Source organism: Neurospora tetrasperma, assembly GCF_000213175.1.
Source record: "Neurospora tetrasperma FGSC 2508 unplaced genomic scaffold NEUTE1scaffold_5, whole genome shotgun sequence".
Classification (NCBI taxonomy): domain Eukaryota; kingdom Fungi; phylum Ascomycota; class Sordariomycetes; order Sordariales; family Sordariaceae; genus Neurospora; species Neurospora tetrasperma.
In genome coordinates this window covers 3,042,083-3,065,805 of record NW_009799103.1, presented here as the reverse complement: position 1 = coordinate 3,065,805, position 23,723 = coordinate 3,042,083, and the positions used below count along the sequence as shown (strand labels likewise).

Genomic DNA, 23,723 nt, shown 5'->3' with positions numbered 1-23,723 from the left:
CACTACAATGTTCCTTTCTAAATACCACCCTCACTGTGTCACTTTAACATATACTAGAAAAATCATGAAAATCAACTGTTTCGTCGCTTTGCGTCCTCATCAATCAATGATGACAACCCAACGAAGTGTGAAAATTAGTGCGGGGTGTCCGGCGTTCGGGTAGGTGCCCCTGATGTCCGTCCTTTATAGTGTAAAGTGGAAACCATCCAACCATCCGTCCTTTCATCCATCCATCTATGATCCGTCCAGTATGCCGTCTCAAATGTTCATCATGTGACACCAGAACACACAAGCACAAGACATGGACACAGATACAGATAATGACCTCAACGCATATATACCGCACGGACTGGGGTTCCGTATACATACAAGTACTCGAGTTCTTTTTGTTTGAGCAAGAGAAATGACAGGCAGAATTCTCTCTCGTTTAGTGTACGTGGTCGTTGAGTTGTAAGTTGTATGTAACACACAGTCAGCCTATGGTACTCGTTCGTCGCCTGGCTCCCTGGCTTCCACAACGATAACAAGTAACTAGGACCTAACATCGAAGATACCTACCTAGGTACTTGTAGATAAGAGTTGGGGTGCCTGTCCGGCTTCTTTCACTTCGATAACAGGTATGTACCTATAATCATCGAAGCTACCCATTTGCTTTGCGATAGATAGATAGGAGCGCTCGGGGTGGGGGATACATACATGTATAGATAGATGTCATGACACCTGAATTACAAAGCGACGGACCTTCTATTTACATAGTAGCAGGAGAGATTCCAGCCATTTCGTAACGGTGTAGCGGGCTGAACTATTTTTCTGTCATTCAACCCGGCTCCTACTATAGCGTTTATTGTTATATACTCAACCTTGATATTTGCCGGTGAATGATTACTATCTCTGTCTGGTTCATAGATGTTGGTTGGCAAAGTAGTAGCTCATAACTCATAACTCGACTTGGCCTTGACGAAGAAGAAAGAGATCGGATAGACCAACCAACATAGCACACACACACACCTGACTGATACTCGTTCGACCTTTGACAGATCATAACGGAGAACGGTAGCAGTATGTTTCGTTGCTAAGAAAAGATCTTGCTCTCCTACACCATGTGGATCAATCCCTTGTTTGTCATTGCTATCTATATATATGGTAGGCACACGCCACCGATAGAGTTTAATTCATACTCGTTCAACAAGCCATTACGACATGAGCATAATCTACCAACAGCATACGCGGAGAGATATGAAAGAAAGAACGAGATATAGTACAAGGGAACGTCCAATTTCAATCAGGATTATATGATATACCACTCCAACTAAATCGGGATATAAATGCCCCTTCATTAATATCCACAGGCAGACAAAGTCAAAGATCCCTAGATACACACACAGATGAAAACCAAGTATAATCAAATCATCACCACTCTCATTCTATTCCGCCCCATTTATGCCTGGCTGGCTGGCATTCGGAAATTGTCCAAAAAGATATTAAATATACACAATACTCAAAACCGAGGTTTTGTGGTTGTTGTTTTGTACACGAGGTACACAAATTACTTCGAAACTGTGCCGAAGATGAGCAAGAAAGAAAGGAAAAACAAGATGCCAGTTCCCCAGACGGTGTTGACAAGCCGGCGCAGCGCTATCCAACCTGGAGGAAAATTAAGAATTGAACAGTGAACAGAAACGCCGGTGGCCGCTGAAAAGTGGTTGGTGATGGCAAGTGGTGGTGGTGGTGGTGGTTGCTTATATGTGCGTATCGTTGTTGGGTATGTGACATGAGTAAAGACATGGTTGGTTCCTTTGTATGGTGACTTGCTTTCATGACGTATTTGCGTGCAGTTGGTCTTATGTTCCCCTCTCCTTGTGTGAAAATCCCTTCCCACCGCTTTATTCCAAAGACAAGGAAACGAAATATATATATATATCCGCTCTTTTTGTATGTTTAATGTTATTTTTTTTCTTGTTTCTTCCTCGCGCTTTAAGCTTGCGCTTTCCCGGCTTCCCTTACAGCGCGCATCCAGCGATCTTCCTCGCCAGTGCTGCGCAGAATGGGCGCCGACCTCAAAACGCCATCAGATGAGTTATTCATGATGGCCCTGACCTCATGAATGGACTTGGTACCCATAAGGGACATGCCCTTCTGTAGCAGAAGAGCAATGCCTGCACGAACGAGGACGGCGTCGCCTTCGAAAACGTACACGTCCCAGAGTCGGGTGGCCTCATCCAGAGCGAGGTGGCGAGTGAAGAGGCCAGTGAAGATGTCGCCCAAGTAGAGATCGGGATTATGATCGGGCAACTTGATCAGGTGTTCATGGAGGCTGGGCGACTTGTGTTGGAGGGTTTGGAGTAGCAGGTTATAGGCCGAGGACATGGCGGTTCTGTCGCACGTGTGGAAGCTCAGCGGCAAGGAACGGTTCAGGACGTTGGCAAGCGCAATGAACGCGTCGGTGGCGGAGGGAAGGTTGAGAAGCAGAATAGCGGCAATTGTCTAGTTGGTCTGTTAGTCTCTCTCTCTCTCACGGGATAACTTGTCAGAGAAACTTACATTGCAGCCCGGAACATATCCGATATCACTCCGATACATGCAGTATGCGCTGAGAACATCCACCAGGCTTTGGTGAAGGGGCCCTCCAGTTTGGAAGATGCGAAGGTCAGGGAAGGTATACTCTTCCACGTCCGTCTTGATGTCATCAAACCAGGCCGCAGCGTAGGAATCGTCGGTGCTGCCTTGTCCGTCGTTCACTCTTTTTTGGGCATCATTGGCCCGCTTCAGGGCAGCCCTGAACGAAGCATCAGAAAGTGCGAGCCCGTTGCCAATCGCCTTGCTCCACACAGCACCTCGACTGCGTGGCGCAATACCACGCCACCATAGCTCTCGTGTCCTGCGCTCACGGATGGCCTCGTCCCAACGAGGGATGATGTTCTCCTCCCAAATATGCATCAAATTGTCGGCTCTGGTATCACGGTTCTCGATCCGGGCCTTCTTTGTCGCTTCTCGTCTACGCTCGGCCTCGAGGCTCTGAGCCATCATCCTCTGGTACTCCTTTAGATGGCGACGTTCCTCGGCGGGATCCTTTGGCGGGAGCCAGGAAGGACGAGTGCGGGACAAAACAGCTTCCTTTTCCTTGGACGGCGGTAGAGGGTCGATCATGACATTGGACTTGCGAAGCGGCGGGAGCTCAGGAAGTCCCGATTTCACACGGGGCTTCCCGTCAGAGTTTCTGCGAACAGACGGCGTGCTGGACCGCACGCCCTTTGCTTCCAACTCTTCGGCATGTTCCTCCAGCTTTTCCGTGAGCTCCTTGGCATCGGAGTTGAGTTCAGCCAATGCGGCAGACCAGCTCTTGGATCTGGCGAGTTCCAGAGGGGTGACAATGGTGGAAGCAATGCTGGCTCTCGTAGGCACTGCGGTATCGGACTTCCATGTCGGCGACCTAAGGGATCCCTGGGCTGCTGCCACTGGTGGAGTGCCATTTCCCACACTTCGTACTCTTTTTTCAGGAGGAGCGCGTTCTGGAGAAGGAGCTTTAGAAGAAGGTTGGCTTATTGTTCGTTCCGAGGGTGGCCTAGGCGAGATTGGCACATTATCAAGCACGAGCCCGTCAGGGATGTCGTCTCCGTCATCTTCGTCGCACTCCCTCTCCAACTGTCTGGCTGTCTTTCGCTCCCGGCTCGATTGCCAGCTACTCCTCCGTGGCTTCATGGGAAAGCTAGTCTGGAGATTGGGGCTAATACTGCGTTGCCGTGTCGAGGAGGGTGATCGGTTTCCAAGGGAGCGCATAGGAAGAGGGGCAGTGTGAAGCTCGGGGGTAAGCCCCAAGCTCGCGACTCGGCCATTGACAGGTCGTAGATGACTCTGGATATTCGGGAGGGTCGGACGGGGTTTGCCCGTTGATGAGACATCCCGCTTCTGGCGGGTTTTGGACGGACTGCGGGAAGATCGACTGCTCTTGGAGGGTACTCGCAATTCGGAGGAAGGGTTAGAACTATACAGCATGGGCGAGGGCTTCAGGTTCTTAGTTAGCCCTCGAACATCGACATGGGATTCATCCTGGAGTCCAATGTCTTCAAAGTGGCTAGCGTCAGCAAGCACGCTGTCATCATCTGAAGGTACCGAGTTCAAGGATGAAGACTTGGAAGACTTGGAATGTGTCAAGCCTGGCGGAGAGCTGGGGCCGGGGAGATCATGGACGGATCGCTCGTATAACATCATCTTTGCCACATATATTTGCGAACAAAAGCTGATAATTTGTAACGGGTTGGAGGTGAGGTTTGCTTCTTGGGGCGGGCCCTAGTATAGCTGGGAAGGGTCCTTGGTCCCAAGTGGCCTGGTTCAAAATGCTGCAGAAGGCGGATTGATGCAAAGCGCAGCGCAAGCGCACGTTTTTGGAGATTGAGTTATCGTCGGGGAGCTGCAGGGCTGGCTGGCAGCCGTTGGTTGGCTTACAGACGCGCGCACTTGAGGCTGGGCGGCAATTGGAGAAGAGGCGCCCCTGGAACAGACGTCGAATGTCTCAACTGATGCCGATGGTTTCGCAAAGCAATGGCCAGTTGGAGTGAGTGGGACAAAAGATGGCTTCGGGAGGTTTGGATAAGAGATATAGTTGTTTATGTCTCTTCAGGTGAGTCTCCAAAATAACTAAGCCTCTTGGGTCATGAACGATGGTGATGGTTGTCGTCGTTATCAGAAGCGAGGGTTGAGTCGGCGGTAGTGGTGGTGTGATTATTGATGATGTAACGAATGTGAGGTTGAGGGGATGAATGGTTGTTTGGTGGTATGAAGATGGAATAGGAGGAGAAGGTGCGAACTAGCAAAAGCGAATGAAGAGTTCGACACGGAGGAAATATCCGATCGATGAAGATGGATGACGACGACGGTGGTCGAATGCGGTCAAGAGCGAGAGTAGAAATGGTTGGGTTGAAAGAAAAACGAGCGTAAGGCAGTGTGAAATTGAACACACAGGCCGTGGATGTGCGACAAGGAAGACGCGAATCAATACAGGTCCCGAAGCCGAGATTGATGATGAATGATGAAAGACCAGAACGAATGACGGAAGACGGTGGGCGGATAAGGGAAAGGAGATGCAGGCCTGCAGGATGGCTGGCAACTAGCAAGTCGGCATTGAACAGGAATCCAAGGAAGACTTGGACAAGGTGAGGTTGTGATTTGTGAGAATTGGACGAGGAAATAGCACCAGCGATGCGTTGAAGTGGGAAAATCAAGGCACGGACCTTTTTTCCCTTGTTCCCCCCTTGGCCCGCCTGCCGCTAAGAGGTCCCAGGTTCCGCTTCAAGGCCCGCTTACACCACTGCAGTGCTAAAGCAGCGACCGTTCACCAACCATCCATTGCAGCTGCCGGGCGTTGCAGGCCTGCCGCCCTGGCAGAAGTCCACTTTCCTCCACTTCTTCAAGCAGAAAAAAAAGACTCGGTCGAACTGGGACCCAAATTGGCCATTGGGCCCGCGAAATGGAGCTCACCACGTTGGATCCACCTCTTTTTAGCTGCTTCGAGATTCGAGCCAAGTTCGATCTAGGGAGAAGTGTAAGTAGTTTGTTGTACCGAAAATATCCATAGCAAAGGAGAAGGAAGTGAGGAATATCCAAACGAGATTCCCTTCTCCATCAATGGAATTCAACCCATTCGCTCCCGGGATCTCTGTCCCGCTATCCGGCCACTCCGGCGGATCTTGACGAAGTTGACGACTGCAGCTGTAAATTGCAAGATAACGAGATTTCTCTCTCTAGATTAATGCCGTGGCCAGCGTTACCAACACCAGGGCCGGAGCTGCACTCCTGTCCCGGCACGGTTTGCGATAAATATGGTTCCCGATTACAAGCAGGCTTTCCCTCTCGCCACCATTCATCATCCAGCAACCGGACGGGAGCGAGCATGAGTCGTGCTAGAACGCTAAAGATTGCAGGATCATGACGGAACCCCATCACTCTACAGAGCTTTCTCCAGATCTCCGAGTCTGGCCCTTTGAAAAAGAGACGGCAAACAAGTTTTGTCCCTGTCTGCCCGGCTAGTTGAGGAGCTGTCGGATATAAAACCAACAAGATAATGCACGTAGATGAGGGAGGAGGATGACAAATTAGCTACAGGCTTGTTTGGCTCGATATTGTTGTGCATGTACATAACGCATACACGAGCGGTAAAAGCCAATCATGAACTTTCCTCCTCTTGTATCACCCATCCCCATCTCAGTTGCCATTATCATTACAAGGAGAGGGGAGATAACGAAGCCGAAAACATGTCGGTTAGGCCAACTCAAAATCAAGTCATCACGGTCAGAACTCTATTCTACCACTGCTAAGAAGGCATTGAGCATTTATCCAAGTGGGCGCCCAGAAAAGATGCTTGAAGTTCAAGTTCGTAGAGCCAGCCAGCTGACCAATCAGAAACCAGCTCCCTAATGTTAATGCTTATGCCAGCGACGGGAAATGAGATGGTGGGGGCAACCGTCAATTAAATGCGGAGAACTCCTGTTTTAGATTTTCATCGTCAATGGAGCTTGCCGTTCGCCATCGCCCGGCGGCGGGATATTCACGGGAGCTGGAACCCCCCCTGGAATTCCATCGTGGATTCCCAAGACCACTGCCGAAAGGAAGGTCCAACGATCCTTCGAGAAGCACCAGAAGCACCACAAGGAATGACCCAAATGTAGGGCACTGGGACTCGTAGGGAAGAAAGCCAAGACTGGCCAAGGCGAGCCAACATCAGACAAGCCCTTTAGCCCAGGGGTCGACGACATTGGATCGAGGTGAACCTCCACGGGGGTCTGCCACGAGGGAGGCCGGCTTGGCTATGGCCTCACGTTGGGGGCGGTCCGCCGGTAGCGGTGCGGGCCATCAGGGTCACTTGGGCAGGTCGTTTGTCGATCCATCAAGTCTCAATTATCCTCTGGCTCTTTGACTCTCCTCGATCCTCCTCACAGGCTGCCTCCTTCTGATACCTAGTCTGACGGATACCCAACATACAGTTGGCAAGATGGAATGCTTGAGCAACTCCCCAATACCTCCATAACACTCATCATGTCACATCGAACAACGGGACGAAATGGTCCTAGTAACGCCATATTGTTTGAAACTTGAGGCCGATGAGGATGCTTGTCCCCTTCGGTCATTGTGTTTTAGTCGAAGGAACAGTATGCTGGACAGTAGCATTCCATCCATGAGACAAGATCCCGCAACCGCAACCGCAACCCCGCGTCCTCATGGCTCTAGCCTGTTACTGTCGAGCTGTCAAAGAGATGTCAAAGAGATGTCATGTCCAAAAAGACACCATGAATATACATATGATGGCAAATTTATGAACAACCTACACTACAAAAGGAGGAGATACTTACCCTGCGAGTCACTCAGACTCCAATCGCGGATCTACCTTTCTGGTGTATCTCCTTGTCAGCTTTTGTTTCGGAGTGGCCTCAATCATAGTCTCAGTCTCGCTCACTGTCCTCCCTGCCACTCGCCGCGTGGAGCTTTCTTTCCCCAGGTTTCTCAGATCGCGGGGGGAATATATATTCTCCTGTTGCACAGGAACAGTCTTTTGCATTTCTTCCTCTCTCGAGACGGGAGTCCTGTTACCCAAAAGCTTGCTTCGACAAACGCGATATCACGCCGCTGTCATCTTCTTCGTTGAAGCACTAGCTGGCAATGTGTTTCCTCTGATGAACAAAACAAACAAGTATCGTCATGACGTGCCTCCTTCCAGGGAAAAAGGGTGTATAGGCTGAAGTAGGTCGTCTGTAGTGCAGACAGCTTGGCCGTGACGTGACGTCTATTGGTCTCGGTTCTATTTCGAGACATTGTATCCGTCTTTGTGATACTGAATAGTATCGTCCGAAGATGTGAGATCTTACATTGACTGACATCGATATTAGTCTCATAAGTAGTCTAGCTGGCAAGAGCAAACGAACGAGGCGCCTTCCATTCTAAGTAGACGGGCACAGGGAAAGACTATCAAGGTTCTCACTCGAAAGTTTCGCCAATACACAGAGGGGCAGGCAGCACCGAGTGCGACAGCTTCCTTCCTTCAGCACAATGAAGTGAAAGATTGAGCTCATCGATATCTCGCAAAAGATTTTCAAAATCTTCACAGACAAGCAACATCCACAAAGTCAATATCCATCTCTCCAATTTCTTCCAGCAACTCGTCTACAACCAACCAAGATCTCAGTCACCACCATTGACGAGATCTCATCAACAACTTCCACAACCCAAACAAACAAACAAACAATCAATCAACGAAAATGCATGAACTCTCCATCCTCTCCGCCCTCGGCATCTCTCTCCTCGCCTCCTTCTCCTTCACCTTCGCCCTCGCCCACCCCACAGCTTCAGCATCTCCAAATCCAATCCCCACACTCTCCAGGTCCTCCCTAGTCACTCCCCCCCTCTCTCTCGCTCTAACTCCCCCTCTCCCTCACAACAACGACCACAGCAACGACAACAATGAAATAATAACCGGCAACTTCTCGCGCTCCTGCGCCCAAATCACCCTCATGAACGGGTACTTCCTCGCCGCGACTTGCCGTCCTATCAAGCCGGCCGACGTCTCTGGTGGCCCAGAGGAAGAACAAGAACAAGAACAAGGGGCAGGGGAGGGGGACGGAATATCCCAATCCCAATCCCCAGAGTTTAACCAGCTTGACCTAAATCTGTGTATCGGGTTTGACCAGGGGACTACCACCACCACCGCCGGCGGCGGCGGGGGATTCGGTTCAAGTTATGATGTCCCTGGGAAACTGATCTGGCAGGCGCTGTGAGTTTTTTTTTTCTTTTTTTCTTTTTTCTCTTTTCTTTCTCTCTTTTTTCTCCTCTTATTTCCATACTTCCTTCTTTCTTTTTTCTCTTTCCCATCCCCTCCCTCCCTTGAGTGGCCCTGTGAATGAATGCCGCATTAGAGGAAATACCTATAGGCAATAAAGCTGACAAGTCTTGAATTCCAATCACATCACAGAGGCAAATTCGCAAACTACTGCACCGATTGCAACCTCACCACAACTGCCGACCTGCCGGTGCGCCTGTCTGAACTCAAATGTAGCTGTGTCCCGATGACGGCGGCGGCGGGTTCTGATGCTACTGTTATTACCGTCTTAGACCTTGGTATGTTTCTTTCTCTCCATCCAGGGCAGCTCACGTTGGTTCGACAAAAGAAAAGAAAGTAAATGGCTGACGACAATATTTGTCTCTACAGACGAAGGCGTGGAGAACAGAAATGGTACACTTGTTTGCCGTGGTGGAATGGGGTCAGGAATCGGTCCTGGTCCTTTTTCTGCCTAGGACCGAGGATCAGACTAAGGAGGGAAAAGTGTGGGAAGAGAGCGAGACGGACGGGTTCTCCTGTTGGCTGTACCTGTGACGCAGGCGATGCAAGTTCGAACTTCTTCAGTGCATCACGAGTTAGAGAACATTTCATACATATGCAGTGGTGAGCTCCTTGAATCTTGATGTAACGTTAGTCTTGACTATCAACTCTCGAAAAGACCATTTCTGGGTCATCAACCCATCTACAAGGAGTTGTCTAACATTTACACTGAAACAAACAATCCGTCGAACGCCGCCTTCCATGATATGATGTAGCCGTTTGGCATACCCAATGCCGCCATTCCCAACCAACCCAATGATGCCAAGCCAGCCGGCTTAATGAATTGAAATCCCCCCTTTAATGCGTAGCCCCCAAAAACTGAAAATGTACAGCCCTTCTAAATGTTGTAGAGGTGAGATACCTCAAACCTCCCAAACCAACTCAATCACCTCATCCATGCTCTCGCCCACCGCCGGTCCAGCAGCTTTGTGCACATAAATCTGTCTGAACCTCTTCTTACCCTTCCTGGGTGATATCCATGCTCTGCCTTCCTTTGCCCCTCCGCCCTCTTTCTTGGTGGCCGTAGACTGTGTTGGTGGCTTTGACGATGATGATGAATCCTCCTCCCCAACATCAACATCCACCAATCTCCAACTCTTCTTCTCCTTGCCCACCTGCAACCTCCCCCTGACCGGACCATAACTAAACGCAAACTTCTCCTTCCGTTCCGCCTCCTTCCACGTTCCCTCCACCCTTGAGAGGTCAATATCGTCGAGCCCATTGGCAAGGCCAGGATATTGCGTAATCGAATACCCCAGACTCAGCAGACTTTCCTCCTCTTTCCTTTTCTTGTTGTCTTTAGAAGAAGAAGAACCAGTTCCGAACCGAACCCTCATTAAAAAACAATCTCCACAAACCTCCTTGGCCACCCTCGCCATCTTGGCCACCGGCGCGTGGTACCAACTCTTCCAATGATGCAGACTCAGCACCGGCCAGATGCCGCTCTCAAAGAAACCTGAGGGGTCCCCCTTGATATCATGCTGATTCAGCCCCTCCACCAGCGTCAGTCGGGTTCGTGTGTGCGAGTAGATGCAATCCCGCAGGATTCCGTCGCCGGTTTGGACCGAGGCAGTGGTGATGCATTGCTCCAAGTGGGGCGCCAGTTGTCGCGCTAGGGGCAAAGACAAAAAGGAGCCGGCGCCGCCAAAGGCCATGAAGCCCCAGGCTTGCACGGCCATGAAGTCATCGGATAGAGCGCCGAGCCAGGCCGGGCGGGTGTGGTCGTATCGCGAAAGGGTTTGGGAGAGGGGGGAAAGGGAGGGGAAGAAGGTGTCGTCGTCTAGGATGGCGAGCCAGTGCGGAGGCTGGGATGACTGGGACGAGTCGATGACGGAGAGGAGTTCCTTGATGACGAGAAAGTGGTGGTGCTCGACGGGCACGGGACGAGGGTCGGGTTTGCCGTCTTTGAGGTTGAGACGCTTGAAGACCTTGGGAGGGACGAATGTGGCGATGATGCCTGCGGCGCGGTATTCCTCTTCGAGTAAGGTAAGGTTGAACGAGTTTCGGGTGCTGTCGTCTTGGTGCTCGGGAGGTACGGCGTCGGCGATGGTGCCGACCAGACGGGCGCCCGTGCCGGCTAGCCAGTGGGCAAAGGCTGGAATGGCTTCGCGCATGCGCTGATACTTGGAGGCGACGCCAAAAAGCAGGTGCGGGTACTGGGCGTCCTTGGGGTAGGGCATAGGCACCTCGAGGGCAAGCGGCTCGCAGGGGATGGGCTCATCGTGGGAGCACGAGGTGAGATCGAGGGCGGTGGTGTTGGTGACGAGCGGCCCGGCGACGTTGGTGATGGTGCTGCGGTCGAAATCGGCCTTGTAGATGGGTTTGATGCAGCGGCGCGAGTAGAGGATGTTATCGGTTAAGCCAAACTCGGGGCGACGCAGGAACTCGAGGTCCTTGGGACACTGGCCTGGTTCGAGCTTGGGTCTGTAAGGTCGTTGTGCGCCTTTCAAAGTGGTCTGGTCTGCTGGTGGCGGCGGGTTGCTCCCTCCTCTTCCTCCTCCTCCTCCTCCTCCTTGCCCTTTCCACTCCCCTATGCCTCCCCACTTGTCGAAGGTGGTCGGTAGTAGAGAGCCATGATGGCGTAGTCGGGCGATGCTCCATAGAACAATGATGAAGACGAGGGTGACGATGATGGAGAAGCCCCGAGTTGGACGCTGGAATAGTAGTACCTTCATGGTCATGGTTTCGACATTTGAACTCCCACCAGTGACATGAATCCCAAATGATGTCGAGGGGTGTCGAGTCTTGAAGATGCAAGAGCTAGCGAGCGAAGCAGGCCGCGTAACCAAGGAACGTTGGGTTCACGCAGAGGCGCGATCTTGAGCTGCAAGTAAGTAGGGTAGGGTCTGGGGTGCCTTTTGCCTTGGCAGAGGAAGGAGATAACGAAGGACGGAAGGAAAACAGAAAAAAAAGGAATGGAATATCGGGGATGAACAGAGAAAGAACAAAAAGAAGAGAAAAGAAAAGAAGAAGAAAAAGGCAGGAACAGTTCACGCGGACTGGTAAAGAAGAAGTGTAACGGACGGTAAGTAGCAATCACAAGTCACGGTGATCCCTTTCCCATGCGGGCTTCCGTACCTACCACCTTCTCATCGTTCGTCATTCGTTCCGTCCCGCAGTTCGTATATCAGTCAACTTAGTGTTGGTGGAGTTCCTTGCGTGCGAGAACAGAGGGACCTTGTCCCCTTTTCCCTCCCACCTCTCAGCTTCTTGAAGGCAGAAAGGTTCCAGTTTCGAGCCGGGCACTTGGGATGCATTTGGCGGCAAAAAACAGGGATGGGAGGTTGAGAAACATTAGATTTGAGACAGCAGCAACAGATCCCCGGAACTCTGCGACTCCACAAAATCTCCAGACGACGTTGCAAACCCGTTCCAGTGTGACTTGCAGTGCGTTGCATTTGCTACTTTCAACCGCCAGTCGGCCGATCGCGAACATGGGAGTGGGCTGCTGGTGGACCTGGCACTTGTTGATCTGTCATATCGTGGTGCTTTCACCCTTCGATTTCCTGTTCCTATCAGCACCTTTTTCTATTCTCTTCCAAGGAAGATGGATGGGGATTGTTGGAGACTGAGAGCCACTCGACTTGATAAGTTGCCATATCCACACCGCCGATCAGATCATTATCGTTAACAATTTCTGAAACAAAATCTGTTGCGCTTCTGGAGCTCCTTCATCCGCCATCTCTGGATGGAATTCAGAGAGATGAAAATGATTTTAATTGCAAACGGTCTTCTTGGTTCGGTAGCCGTTGGAAAACCCCAGATAAGCATTTCCAGGGTGACAACGGCTGTTCTTCGATGCATAGAAGTGAACTAGTATTCCTAACAGCTTTACATATGAGCTACTAAGCGAGTCAGTTAGTGCATCCATCGTCCCCTCTAGGTGAACCCGCTTTTCCTTCCGCTCGCCTCCCCCACAAAGCCAAGTCCAAAGCCAAGTCGGCCAAGAAAGATAACAAGTCCAAGGGACATCAGCTCTGTTTTTCACCACTCAAGAAAATGAATGAGAAATGATGATTTTTGCACACATGATAAATCCCTCAAGATATTTGCAATATAAGGGGGTTTCCTCACGTCGTCAACGAGAATTACGCCCCACCCCAAGCATTATACCGGTCCTCATCCACACCAACAGCCGGGGGCATAAGAAAAAAAGGGGGTGATCGACGACGTACCATCACTGCCACAAGATCAACCATGAACGGGCACTCAGGACACTACGGTGTTTACTAACCAGAATAGTCAAAAAGCCGTTTTGTAAAAGAGGTGCTGTTCAGCCTGGGAAGCATAAACAAAGTGCTGAAGAAGATTTGCGCAGTATCCATCAGAGGTATACCGTATAGAGTAAGCCGGGAATTTAGAAAAAGGTATAGTCAGGAGAGAGAGAGGAAGTCATTGTTGTTACCGTTGTTGTTATCTAAATTTCTGCAAGAGGTCCTCTACTAGAAGGGATGATCCTGTCCCGCGTTCTTCACCCATGTTTTGCATTCTTCGGTTTTATTCCCGAAGTGGTCGTAATGATGAACCGATCGATTATAGACTGTCCAACACGGTTTGCGTTGTTTGAGAAAGGCCACGAACAAACTATGCTGGGGACTACAAACGATCTGGATCGCATCGGACAGAGTCCATTAGAGATTCGTTCCAATTAGAAACTGCCTCGAATTTATAAGGTTCAAGGGTAGAATAAAATAGAGATGGTTCAATAGGTGAATGAGTGTATCCAAGGTATGTAACGTAATGTATTCGGTATGTTTTTTTACGACCGTTCGCCTACCTATCTGATACTTACAGTCAACCTAGGATGAGGATGGGTTCAGTTGATGGTGACATAAAATGCCTAGTCTCATTTCACTTAATCCCCCGTTGTTGCAGACGGGAATCAATTAGGTGCAACAAGAGAAAGATCCCCAAGAGAAGCAAGTTGTCTGCCAATGTTCAACCCATCATCAGAAGATTTGGATTGGTTACTCCCTCCATCTCATCGGGTACAGCATCCCATCCCATCCGTCAGTTCGTCTGTATCAAATTACCTTGTATTTACCTACTGCCACTGCCGTGTCGTTGTACAACAACCGCTGGCCGTGTCATCTGCCCGTGCCAAACGCATGTATCTACCCGCTCCCACTCTCGCTTCAGGTAGCAATCTCGAAACAGAGAGAGGGAGAGATCCAGCACTACGGAAGTAAAGTAGGTATCACGACGAACCAGCTAGCCAATATCACAAATATCCCAAGTGAAGCGTCCACAGTTCGTTCGTTCGTTCAATCGTTTATTTTGTGTGTGTCCTATTCTAGTAGAGCACTAGCTCGGAAACGGGACATGCACAATCCCTCTCTCCCTCTCTCCCGTCCCCTCTGCGGTTTCAACGTCCAGTTATTTTTCCTTCTTTGGACCTCCTCCGCTGCGCCAAAAAATTTCGAAACAAATCAAAAGTAATTAGCCAAATCGATATGCCCATCCGTCTCCAACAACGGAAACAGATTGAGCGCTCCAAATGTCTGATCCGCATCCGAGTCCAGCGAGCCGCCCATGATAGAGAACTCGGGCGTGCGAGGAAGGGACTCGGTCATGCCGAGAAAAGTGGTTGCTGCTGTTGATGTTGACTCGTGTCCGCCGAAAAAGTCAAAGTGGCGATTCATGTTGTTGCTGTTGAAGCGGCTGACAACGGGGGAGAAGGCGGTAGATGATGGTGTGTGTGCATGGGCATGAGCATGGGGATGGTGATGATGGTGGTGGAGGTAATTGTGATGATTGTGCGAGTTGTGGTGTGTTCCAATGTGATATGATGAGGGTTTGGGTGGTGGTGGTGGTGGTGGTTGTTGTGTGAGAGTACTACCATCGCCGCGAAAACTTCCAGGGATACCACCAAATTGTCCTCCTACTGAGGGGTTGGTGTGTTGGATGCTTCGTTGATAGTGGGATTGTTGGTCGTATTGATGTTGATGGGAAGTGAGGGAGGTGTCTCTGAGATCTTCGTGACCGTTGATGATATTGTGGTTGTTGTTGTTGTGGTTGTCATTGTTGTGGTTCTCATTTGTAGTGTTGTCCCCAGAGTTTCGACCAGGTATAAGACCAAATAACTGGGACGAGCTTTCCGTTCTTCGAAGCCGATCTTGCATCTCCCTCTTTTCTAAATAGGCCAAGGCCGTGTTGAGCAGGGACTTGGCGATAAGCGAGTACTGCACGGCGTGAGCATCGGCTTCGGCAAAGTACTCCAGCGCTGCGATGGAAGCACGGCAGTACTTTTCGATGATACGACCAAAGCCTCCCAGAAGGCCTAAGCCCAAGACAAGCGAGGAGGCAAAGAGCCATGACCTAGATGGGGGTTAAGATACATAAGAGCAAAATGATTCCAGGGTATAAGGGTCGAGAAGGTTGAAATATAACACGGAAACTTACACAATCACGGGCGCCCGCCGAGCCATCAAACCTCTTTCAATCAGATCCTGGATCGGATCAACCATCAAACTAGCAGCATCAATGCAAGCATCCGCAAGTTTGGATTTGCCCGATGTCACCACCCCATCTCTTGCTGTGAATGCTTCCGCCGGATACCCCTCGGCCAGCCTTCGCCTCAGTTCAACCATGAGGAACGGCCTCGACACCAGAATCACTGCATAATAATACGAGGCAAGCACCTGACAAGCTCCATTAACCACCATTGCCTCCGACCCCGCTGCCGTCAGTAGCGGCGTCTGTCTCGGGCTTGGCCGTGGTCGCTCCTCATCAATCACCCGCTTCAGCCTTTGCAACCACCTAGCTGACCACTCCCTCAACTCCCTCGAGATACCCTCCGTCAGCTGCGGCGAGATTTTCCGCCTCGAGTACACCTCCAACACGATTCCCTCAATGATCAAAAAGATCTGCGCCGACCCGTTCAGCAGATAGTCCCCACTGAAATCCGGATCCGTCTGCTCCCTCCCTTCGCCGTCCACGGCGTGGTACAGCACCGTGCAGTCAACGTCGCTGGTCGCAGGTGGTCGGCCCATGGACGTGCTAAGGAACAGGTCCACCACGCGCAGGCTCTTCCACAGCCGGTCACGCTGGCGGTGAATCTCGGGACTGAAGCGTGCATTAACCTCGGTGCGATGAATTCCGATGCTGAAGGCCGAGCGCGCGGCGATGCCAAAGAAGATGAACGCCCCGTTGATCTGGCACGCCCCTAGCATGTAGAGCGTGATGAGCAGGAAGGACTGCACCGAGGCTAGGCCGAGGTTGCCGCTTAGGTTGGCGAAGGCGAGGTCGCGGGCATGATCGAAGTAGGCTTGGGCGATGCTTTCGGATTCGGGAAAGGAGGATTCCGGCACTCCTGACGGCTCGGACCGGGGGGAAGAAGATGATTTGTTGGTGATGGTCTTTTGGAAAAGCAGCCCAATGGCGAGGACGAGGTAGAAGACGGCCGAAGTGGCGTCTCCTCCTGGTGGTACGCCTCCAGTTCCTCCAGCTCCCAGGAACGTCCCCTCCTCCTCGTTCGCCGCCCTCATCCCCGTCCTTGACCGACCAAGTTGCACCGCCCAAGAAGTAATATCCTCAATCAACTGCCTCGGCTGCTGCGCCTGATCATCAAAGATATCAATGAGCCCGGCCGTGCTTTGAAAGTACGCCGTAACAGCCGATTCAATGATGGAGGTTTGGACGAGAGGAGATCCACGCCCACCACCGCCACTATATCCACCACCACCACCACCACCACCACGACCAATGCCACCATATCCACCATCACCAGCAGGGAAAACACCAGCAGCAGCATCAGCACCAGATGCCCTAGGGTAATACGCAGCATTGTTGTTCTCCAAAGCCGAGTACCCGCTATTCTCAGGCGCAAAGGCATCGGGATCAATGCGCGAGATGATCAGCCTCTGGACGGTGCGGAAGAAGGAAAGCGGGGCGCAGTCACCGATGAAGATGAGTTTCCCCTGAGGGTCGACGAGGAGACGGCCTTCGCGGGGGACTTCGGTTTCTTCGTTGTGGGCTTCTGCCCCTGGACCAGGTTCTCGTGGTTGTTGTTGTTCTTGTTCTTCTTGCTGTCCTTCCTGTTCTTGTTGAACAACATCGTGCTGGTTCTCTTGATGCTGCCGCCCCTGCCGTGACTGTGTCTGTGGCTGTGACTGCCCTACGTTGCCTACTACGCTGCCTCCAGTGACTTCCCCTGGCAGAGATCTCCGGCTTGGAATTTCCGACTCTTTTGTCACGACCGGCGGCGTCTCTTTGCTGCTGCTGCTGTTGCTGCTCCTGCTCGAGGCCCGGGCTTGTGAAGTGGAGGCCGCTGGTGCTGGATGAACAGCATGACCCCCCCGAGATGAGCATGATGGCTGTGGTGATACCGCCGAATGCGCACCACCTCCTCCATCTGCTTCAGATGGTTCTTGATGTCCTTCCTGTCCACCCTGTTCCCCCTCCTGTACTCCCGTCAACCTGCTCACCCTCACCCTCGCCCTCCGTTGTCTCGGAGGCGAATAAAGGCACAACGAAGGATGTTTCCGGCTCACACAGTAACCGCATGGCGTGGCGCCGTTGCACTTAACCTTGCGGCGTTTGCAGACGTCACAGGCGTTGGCCACGCGCGGGCGCGGGGACGGTAGGAGGCCATGTCCATGATCGGAGGAGACGGGGGAGGCAACTCGAGCTTCCATCGATCCAGGTCCCGATTCCCAGGGCCTCATCCCATTGATGTGTAGCTATGTTCAGCGCCTTTTGTGGTTGTGTTGGTGGTGGATTCCATCAAACTGGTTGCTTTCTAGAAGTGGAAATCGCGCCAAGAATGTGGAGTTAGTGCATGCTCTCCTCTTTTAGGGCTACTGAAGACAGGTTGCACTTGAACAACAATAACAACAACACTTGTCTGATGTAATTCTCAGTAATTTTCTTTGTTCTCTACCACTGACAATTGTCTGTCTGTGCTTCTGTCTCTTTCTACCTATGAATGCAATTTGTTAATCCACAGTTGGAAAGGAGAGCAAATCGCTACCCGACCGAAGCTCATGGATCAAATAGGTACAATTCCATCCTTCTGCTTGGTATCTCCATCCATGATCAATATCCCTTCTTTCTCATCTCTCCTTCAAACAATTCTTTGGTGACTTTCCCACATCTCTTTGTGAACCCCCTTCACCAAAGCCAGCAACAAAAGCAAATGACTTGAAAGCGACCAGGGTATCATGAACTCCAAAGGAAGCCCACATAGACTCCATGCATGCAGACATCCACGCATCCATCCAATCCTTCACAAAATTCAACAAGCAAGAAGACAAACCGAAGCACCCAGCAAAATCAGATCCTCCCTGATTCAGCTTTGACCTGACGTCCTTCTTCAAAACATCTTGAACAAGTCGTCAGCATACTTGACGCACAACCGTCCCTTGATCTCCGCCGTCTTCGCATCCTTTGCGGCATTCAAATCCTCCGTGAAACCCTTCAGCAACTTATCCTGATTCTTGCGAGCCTCCGCAATGGCAGCAGTGCCGGCAACCTTAGCAGCACCAGTACCCGAAGCCGGCGTCTCACGATGATGGCTACTGACGGCCCTCTTCCCAAGCTTGGGAAGCGGAATCGGCGTGACGCTGTGAACAGATCCCCGAGGACCAACGGTCGTAGCGCGGACTGAGCGAGCCAGACCAGTGGGCGAAGAATCAGGGCTGCCGTTGCTGTGGTGGCCATTGTGGTCGGCCTGAACCTGGGCTTCACCTCTGACCTTGAGGGTGCTGAGCTTGTTGACGTCCATCGAAATCCGTTTCAGGGCATTGAACAAAATGTCCTGGCGTATAGAGGCACGGAGCTCGTTGGCTTCAATGCGCTGCTCCAGGGCGGCGAGGTTCTGTTTGATGGTGAACAATTCACCTTGGAAGGTCTCGGAGTGAAATGAGAGATTGTTGTTAAACTTGACTACTTGCTTGGCAATGGCGAGCAGGGGATTGGTGGTCATGGTAGCGGCGACGTTTGAGGCGGTCATGGTCGCGGCGGTGTCCTCCTGCTCGGGCTCGATCTCTGGCTCCTGAGGCTTCGGTTCGGTGGAAACCCCCTCTTCCTTGCCGTCTTTCTTGGTCACTTGTGCTTCAGGTGCGGGCGAAGACTGGGTCGCAGCAGCTGTATCGGCAACCTGGTCACCCTTTGTGGACTGCTCAGGGTGGGTGACATGGAGGTTGGGAGCGACAACCTCGTCGATCTCGATGCTATGGTGCTCCTCAACCTCGTCTTGGGTCTTCTTAGCCTTACGGCCCTTCTTGCTCTTCTTCTTCTTGAGAGTAGAGGCGGGCTCATTGACGATCTCCGTAACTTCACGCTCAGCAATGAGCTCCTTCATATCTTTGGGTGCCGAAACAGTCTCAGGAGCACCGCGGTACTCAGCGTCGTTAAGCTGCATGAGTTGCAAGTCCACCTCGGCTTGCGTGGTCTCGCCAACCATCGTGGTATCGTCAACTGGTGTAGTTACATCGAGGTCCATGGCGTTCCCGTGCTCCTCCTCGACACTCTTCTTCTTGTCCTTCTTATGTTTGGTTTTCTTCGCCTTCTTAGAAGCGGAGACGGCGATGGACTCATCGTTGTCCAAGGCGTTGGATTCTTCAAAGCGCCGCTTCTTGTCCTTCTTGGACTTTTTGCTCTTTCTTGGAGCAGTCTCAGCGGCTGAATCTCCGTGCTGCTCATCCTTGATGATAGTGGTCATCTCAACATCTGACTCTTCGCCATTAGCAACGCCTCTTTTGCCAACCGCAGGGCTGACGACGACATGCTCTTTCACATGGTGCATCTCGGTATCTCCGTGCTCGTCGTCTCTGTCGTTCTTTCCCATCACGCGGTCCAGAATCTCATCAACGTCAGCCGGAGTGAGCGGATCAACTTCTGTTCCAACTTCAGCCCTGAAGGGAGTGCCAAGCTTGGGAGCAGCTGGAAAACCCTTGGTTGTCGGCAACGGGACCGGGGTGCACTTGTTCGACTTGGAGGGCGAAAAGTTGTTCGGCGAATAGTCGTACTGCATCATCCTGGGCATCGGTCCGGGAGTCTTAATATTGAGAGGCGAAGTAGGCGGGAAGTTCTGGTCCAGAGTGTAGTTCGGGACGGGAGTCAACTTTTGGAGCTTGTGAGGCGACCTAGCTTGCGAAGTGATGTTCTTCTCATCTCTAGCATTGATGTTGTTGACCAGTGTCATCAGGGCAGCAGGATTCTCGACCTGAAGCTGGGAGCTTGGAGAGGGTGAAGCGGACCTCTTCGCATGCTCATAGAGAGGGTTTCGCGGAAGTGGGATGTGACTGTCTGAACGAAGTGGGACGTTTTCCTTGGTCAATCCGGACTTTGCGGGGACCGGCGACTGCAAAGGAGTCGAATAATGCTCGTCTGCGACAGAGCCATCAGGTGCGACGGCCTCTTGGAAGACAGTGGCCATGGGAAAAGTCGGGCTTACAGGCTCCTGCTTGATCTTGACCATGTCTTCCTCTTGAGGATCAATCTCTTCGACGGTGACGAGGGTCTCATCCTTTGCGGAAGTGGCTGGGCTCTCAGCGCGAGCCTTAGCCTTCTTCTTACCTTTACTCTTCTTCTTTTTCTTCTCAGAAACGTTGACGCTCTGGCTCGGCTTGCTGTCAGGTGTCGACATCTTACCCTCAGGCGATTTAGCGACCTGCTTCTTCTTTTTCTTCGTCACAGCACCTGTGAGCCAGGGAGGTGCGTAAGGGGCCATGATGTGAGTCAAGAGCGAGATCAGCTTGAGGGAGTGACGATTGGGTGAACGTTGGGGGATGGAGAGATGCGCCTGGTTCGTGCTTCTCAGGGCTCTGATGGAAGAGTCAAAGAAGGCTTCGTGGGCAAAAGGCCAAGAAGATAATTGGCGAGAGAGAAGTTGTCTTGATGTAGTCGTCAAGGCGGTGTTGCTGGTGGAAGGTTGATGTTTGGGACGACCCGTGTGGAAGTAGGGTAGTGACGGGGGGAGATGGAGGATGGAAGGAGTGAGAGCGGGAAGGAGGGGGGAAGGTGGAAGGTACTGCGTCTCCCAGTGCCGACCAACTTGGTGTCTGCCTGCCGGTTTGTGGACCATTCACCAGCAGGCGCTCTTCCACTTGAAAGGTTGTCAGTCACCCCGAGTTCAGATCGAAATTACCGTGGTTGCCGGGTAACGATGGTAAGTATTCTGGGTAGGTACCTACCTCTAGGCAGTGAAGCAGGCCACTTGACAAGAAATAATAATCAGCCTCTTCTTGGTCACTCCCCGTCATCATGATAGCTGCCAGAGGTCGGTCATAGAACGTGACTGGTTGATTACTAGGTATTTACACAAGATGAACGAGCTGTTGCTGGTGTTTTCCATTTCAATATTTCCGGAAAATGGAGTTCGAAATATCGAAGAACATCCGAGTACATACAGGCCGCGCCCACATAACTACGTCGACATTTCAAGGTTGGAATCCCAAGGCACGTTCTCTCCTCTTGTGTAGGTTTCGATATTCCCGCTACGGTTGTTTCAAGTTTGGGTTCTTTGGGTTCTGGTCATCTTTCACTTGCTTCGTTCGGCATGCACATTCCCCAAGATCATGATCAATTGAACAAGTATGATGTCTGAATTTTGTATAAGCCAAACCTAGCCCAACCCGCTACCGAAAACGCCTGCAATGATAATAACTACAAATGGTATATGTAAACTGCCGGCTTGATCTCGGATACAACGCCAATTGTGACCGCTCAGCCACCTTTTGCAAAAAATAGATAATCGCTTGGCATGTTTGTACAATTTCTCCTGCTTAGTTTTGACTTCTCACCTCGCCTATCCCAGTCGCCAAAAAGAAGTACGTTCCCAGGATAGAGCACACCACAAAGGCAGTAAGCACTCCTGCGCCCGCCTTGTCTCTCTCGGTAAGCTCCGACATCGACATGACCGTCGCAGGCGTCCCTCCCGCATTGGGGTTGCCGCGACTCTGACCACCGGTGTTGTTGGTAACCAGAGGCTTGACGGCCTCGTGCTCCTCCGTGATCAGATACGTCGTGAAGGCGGCAAGGGCGCTCATCTCCTGACCGGCGGGGCCGTTGCTCACGTCGCCGTCGTACTTTCCGACATTCCAACGGTAGCCGCATGTGCCGTCAGGCAGGCAGCTGTCGATAACACCCTCGATGTTGGTCTTGAAGGCCTTGACTATAGGCTCTCGAACGAGATCAGGCGCCATGAGGGCGGCTGTGGCCAAGGAGCGAAGGAGGTAGCCCTTGAAGGAATGCTGGTCGATGTTGCAGAGGAGCCTGTCCGTGAGCTCGCAGGCGCGTTCAACCAAGATGCCCTTGGGGAAAAAGAACTCGAGGGTTCGGTTGACGAGTCCACTAAGGGGCTTTCCCCACTGTTCAGCATCTTCGGTCTGTGGTGTTGAGGCTATGTTAGCTATCAAAGTCCTGGTTATTCCGTCATTGGCCAAAAAAGCTTACCATGTTGTACATGATGGCGACACCATGAATGATGATGGCTGCGTTAGCTGACCATTGGACCTTGTTGATGTCTGTGCAGTTATGGGGGACATGACCACCGTCGTAGATGTTCCAGTTCTTATCGATGTAACCGACGTCCCTGATCCAGTTGAAAGTCTTTTCGGCCCACTTGGAATAGGTGCTGTTGTCGGTATAGCGTGCCAGTCTTGCGCCGAGGTTGAAGAAACAGGCATTGGCGATGGTATTCTGAGCCATGTTAGTCACATGTAGCAGCTCAAGGTGAAGCCCGTGGCTAACCCAAACTTACTTTGTAATCATATCCAGCATTGGAGGGGTAGATCTGCCAGCGCAAACCTCCGCCGCATTCGTCGTCATGGCGGTCGGGGGCAGCTTGCGTGTTGAAGACGGCCTGGGCCATCTCAAGCCAATCAGCCTCGCCGGGGACCAAAGGGAAGTTGACTTCGGCAGCGAGCATGGCAGACATTCCCCAGAAGCCCTGGTCATCGTTACCGAGAGAGGCAGTCCAATTGGGTGACATAAAGCTGTTCTGAGGCGCATCGGCTTGGAAGACGATAGATTGCTGGGTTACGGCATTGTATGTGCTGTCGCCAGTGTAATGCCAGTAGTCGATGAAGGTCCCCCACATGGCACCAGCCTCCCACCAGTAGTATGATCCATCGGGCGGGGGACCAGGAAGAATACCGATGGTTTGCCCAGGTTGGTTGCCAGTATAGTATGATATCAGATGCTTTGCGATGGTCTTTGCGGCGGATTTCACGGATGCTGTTCTCCGGGATTAGCTACCTGTCGTCTGGTGAAGAAAACTGGGTTGGTACTGACCAGTCTTGTTCAGGTCAACCTCGAATGTTGACTGTCCTGTAGTTGTTGTTGTTGTTGTTGTTGTAGTAGTAGTTGTTGACGCTGTTGTTGCGCCGTATACACTGCTAGCGGCAGCGAGCAGCAACGGTGCTACGCCAGCGATCCTGGTGGTAAAAAGCATGGCGAGTTTGAGACTTGATCCTATTCCAATTCCATCCACGCGTTTGTTTGCACGACCAATGATATGACGTTTTCAAATCGATATTATTGTATGAATGTTTGCGTAGGTACGTAAGGTAGATGCCGATTTACAGAAACAAATGCATGGGGAAGCTGATTTGGTGAGCGAGGGACAAGCGTTGGGAAAGCCAGAAAGAAAGGCAAAGGGGTCCCAGATTGGCGTTGGTCGGGATCGATGGAACTCCCTGTAGCCTTGTATGGGTTGTGACCTCCACTCTGTAATTTGAGATGGTCGTGGTCCGGGGCGGCGGCGGCGATGATGGCGGCGATGATGGCGACCCACGAGCAGTTTGACGGCTGAAGAGGAAAAATAAAACAACAACAACAACCACACGTCTCCTCCTCAGCCTTTCCTCCTCGCTCCTCATGAAGGTTCCCGTCAAGTGACGCCCCCTCCCCCCCC

General features: G+C 51.7%; 6 protein-coding genes across 6 annotated transcripts; 1 reads left to right on the top strand and 5 right to left on the bottom strand.

The window, feature by feature from the left end:
* Positions 1–1,148: 1,148 nt before the first annotated feature.
* On the bottom strand, positions 1,149–4,367 carry NEUTE1DRAFT_131432 (uncharacterized protein; the record flags this gene model as incomplete). The annotated part of the gene is made up of 2 exons (XM_009855247.1): positions 1,149–2,484; positions 2,542–4,367. 2 exons carry the CDS (start codon positions 4,207–4,209, stop codon positions 1,975–1,977), a joined length of 2,178 nt encoding a protein of 725 aa, XP_009853549.1.
* A 3,879-nt stretch (positions 4,368–8,246) lies between these two features.
* Positions 8,247–9,279, top strand: NEUTE1DRAFT_139998 (uncharacterized protein; the record flags this gene model as incomplete). The annotated part of the gene is made up of 3 exons (XM_009855246.1): positions 8,247–8,758; positions 8,957–9,102; positions 9,194–9,279. The coding sequence occupies 3 exons, from the start codon at positions 8,247–8,249 to the stop codon at positions 9,277–9,279; spliced, it is 744 nt and encodes a 247-aa protein (XP_009853548.1).
* Positions 9,231–11,544, bottom strand: NEUTE1DRAFT_124117 (uncharacterized protein; the record flags this gene model as incomplete). Its single annotated transcript, XM_009855245.1, has 2 exons — positions 9,231–11,406; positions 11,533–11,544. The coding sequence occupies 2 exons, from the start codon at positions 11,542–11,544 to the stop codon at positions 9,727–9,729; spliced, it is 1,692 nt and encodes a 563-aa protein (XP_009853547.1).
* Positions 11,545–14,292: 2,748 nt separating this feature from the next.
* Positions 14,293–17,529, bottom strand: NEUTE1DRAFT_131430 (uncharacterized protein; the record flags this gene model as incomplete). Its single annotated transcript, XM_009855244.1, has 2 exons — positions 14,293–15,181; positions 15,266–17,529. 2 exons carry the CDS (start codon positions 17,527–17,529, stop codon positions 14,293–14,295), a joined length of 3,153 nt encoding a protein of 1,050 aa, XP_009853546.1.
* Positions 17,530–18,176: 647 nt separating this feature from the next.
* NEUTE1DRAFT_103167 (uncharacterized protein) lies at positions 18,177–20,537 on the bottom strand (the record flags this gene model as incomplete). Its single annotated transcript, XM_009855243.1, has 1 exon — positions 18,177–20,537. The coding sequence occupies one exon, from the start codon at positions 20,535–20,537 to the stop codon at positions 18,177–18,179; it is 2,361 nt and encodes a 786-aa protein (XP_009853545.1).
* An 865-nt stretch (positions 20,538–21,402) lies between these two features.
* NEUTE1DRAFT_124115 (uncharacterized protein) lies at positions 21,403–23,444 on the bottom strand (the record flags this gene model as incomplete). The annotated part of the gene is made up of 4 exons (XM_009855242.1): positions 21,403–22,194; positions 22,262–22,507; positions 22,569–23,044; positions 23,102–23,444. 4 exons carry the CDS (start codon positions 23,259–23,261, stop codon positions 21,592–21,594), a joined length of 1,485 nt encoding a protein of 494 aa, XP_009853544.1.
* Positions 23,445–23,723: the final 279 nt, after the last annotated feature.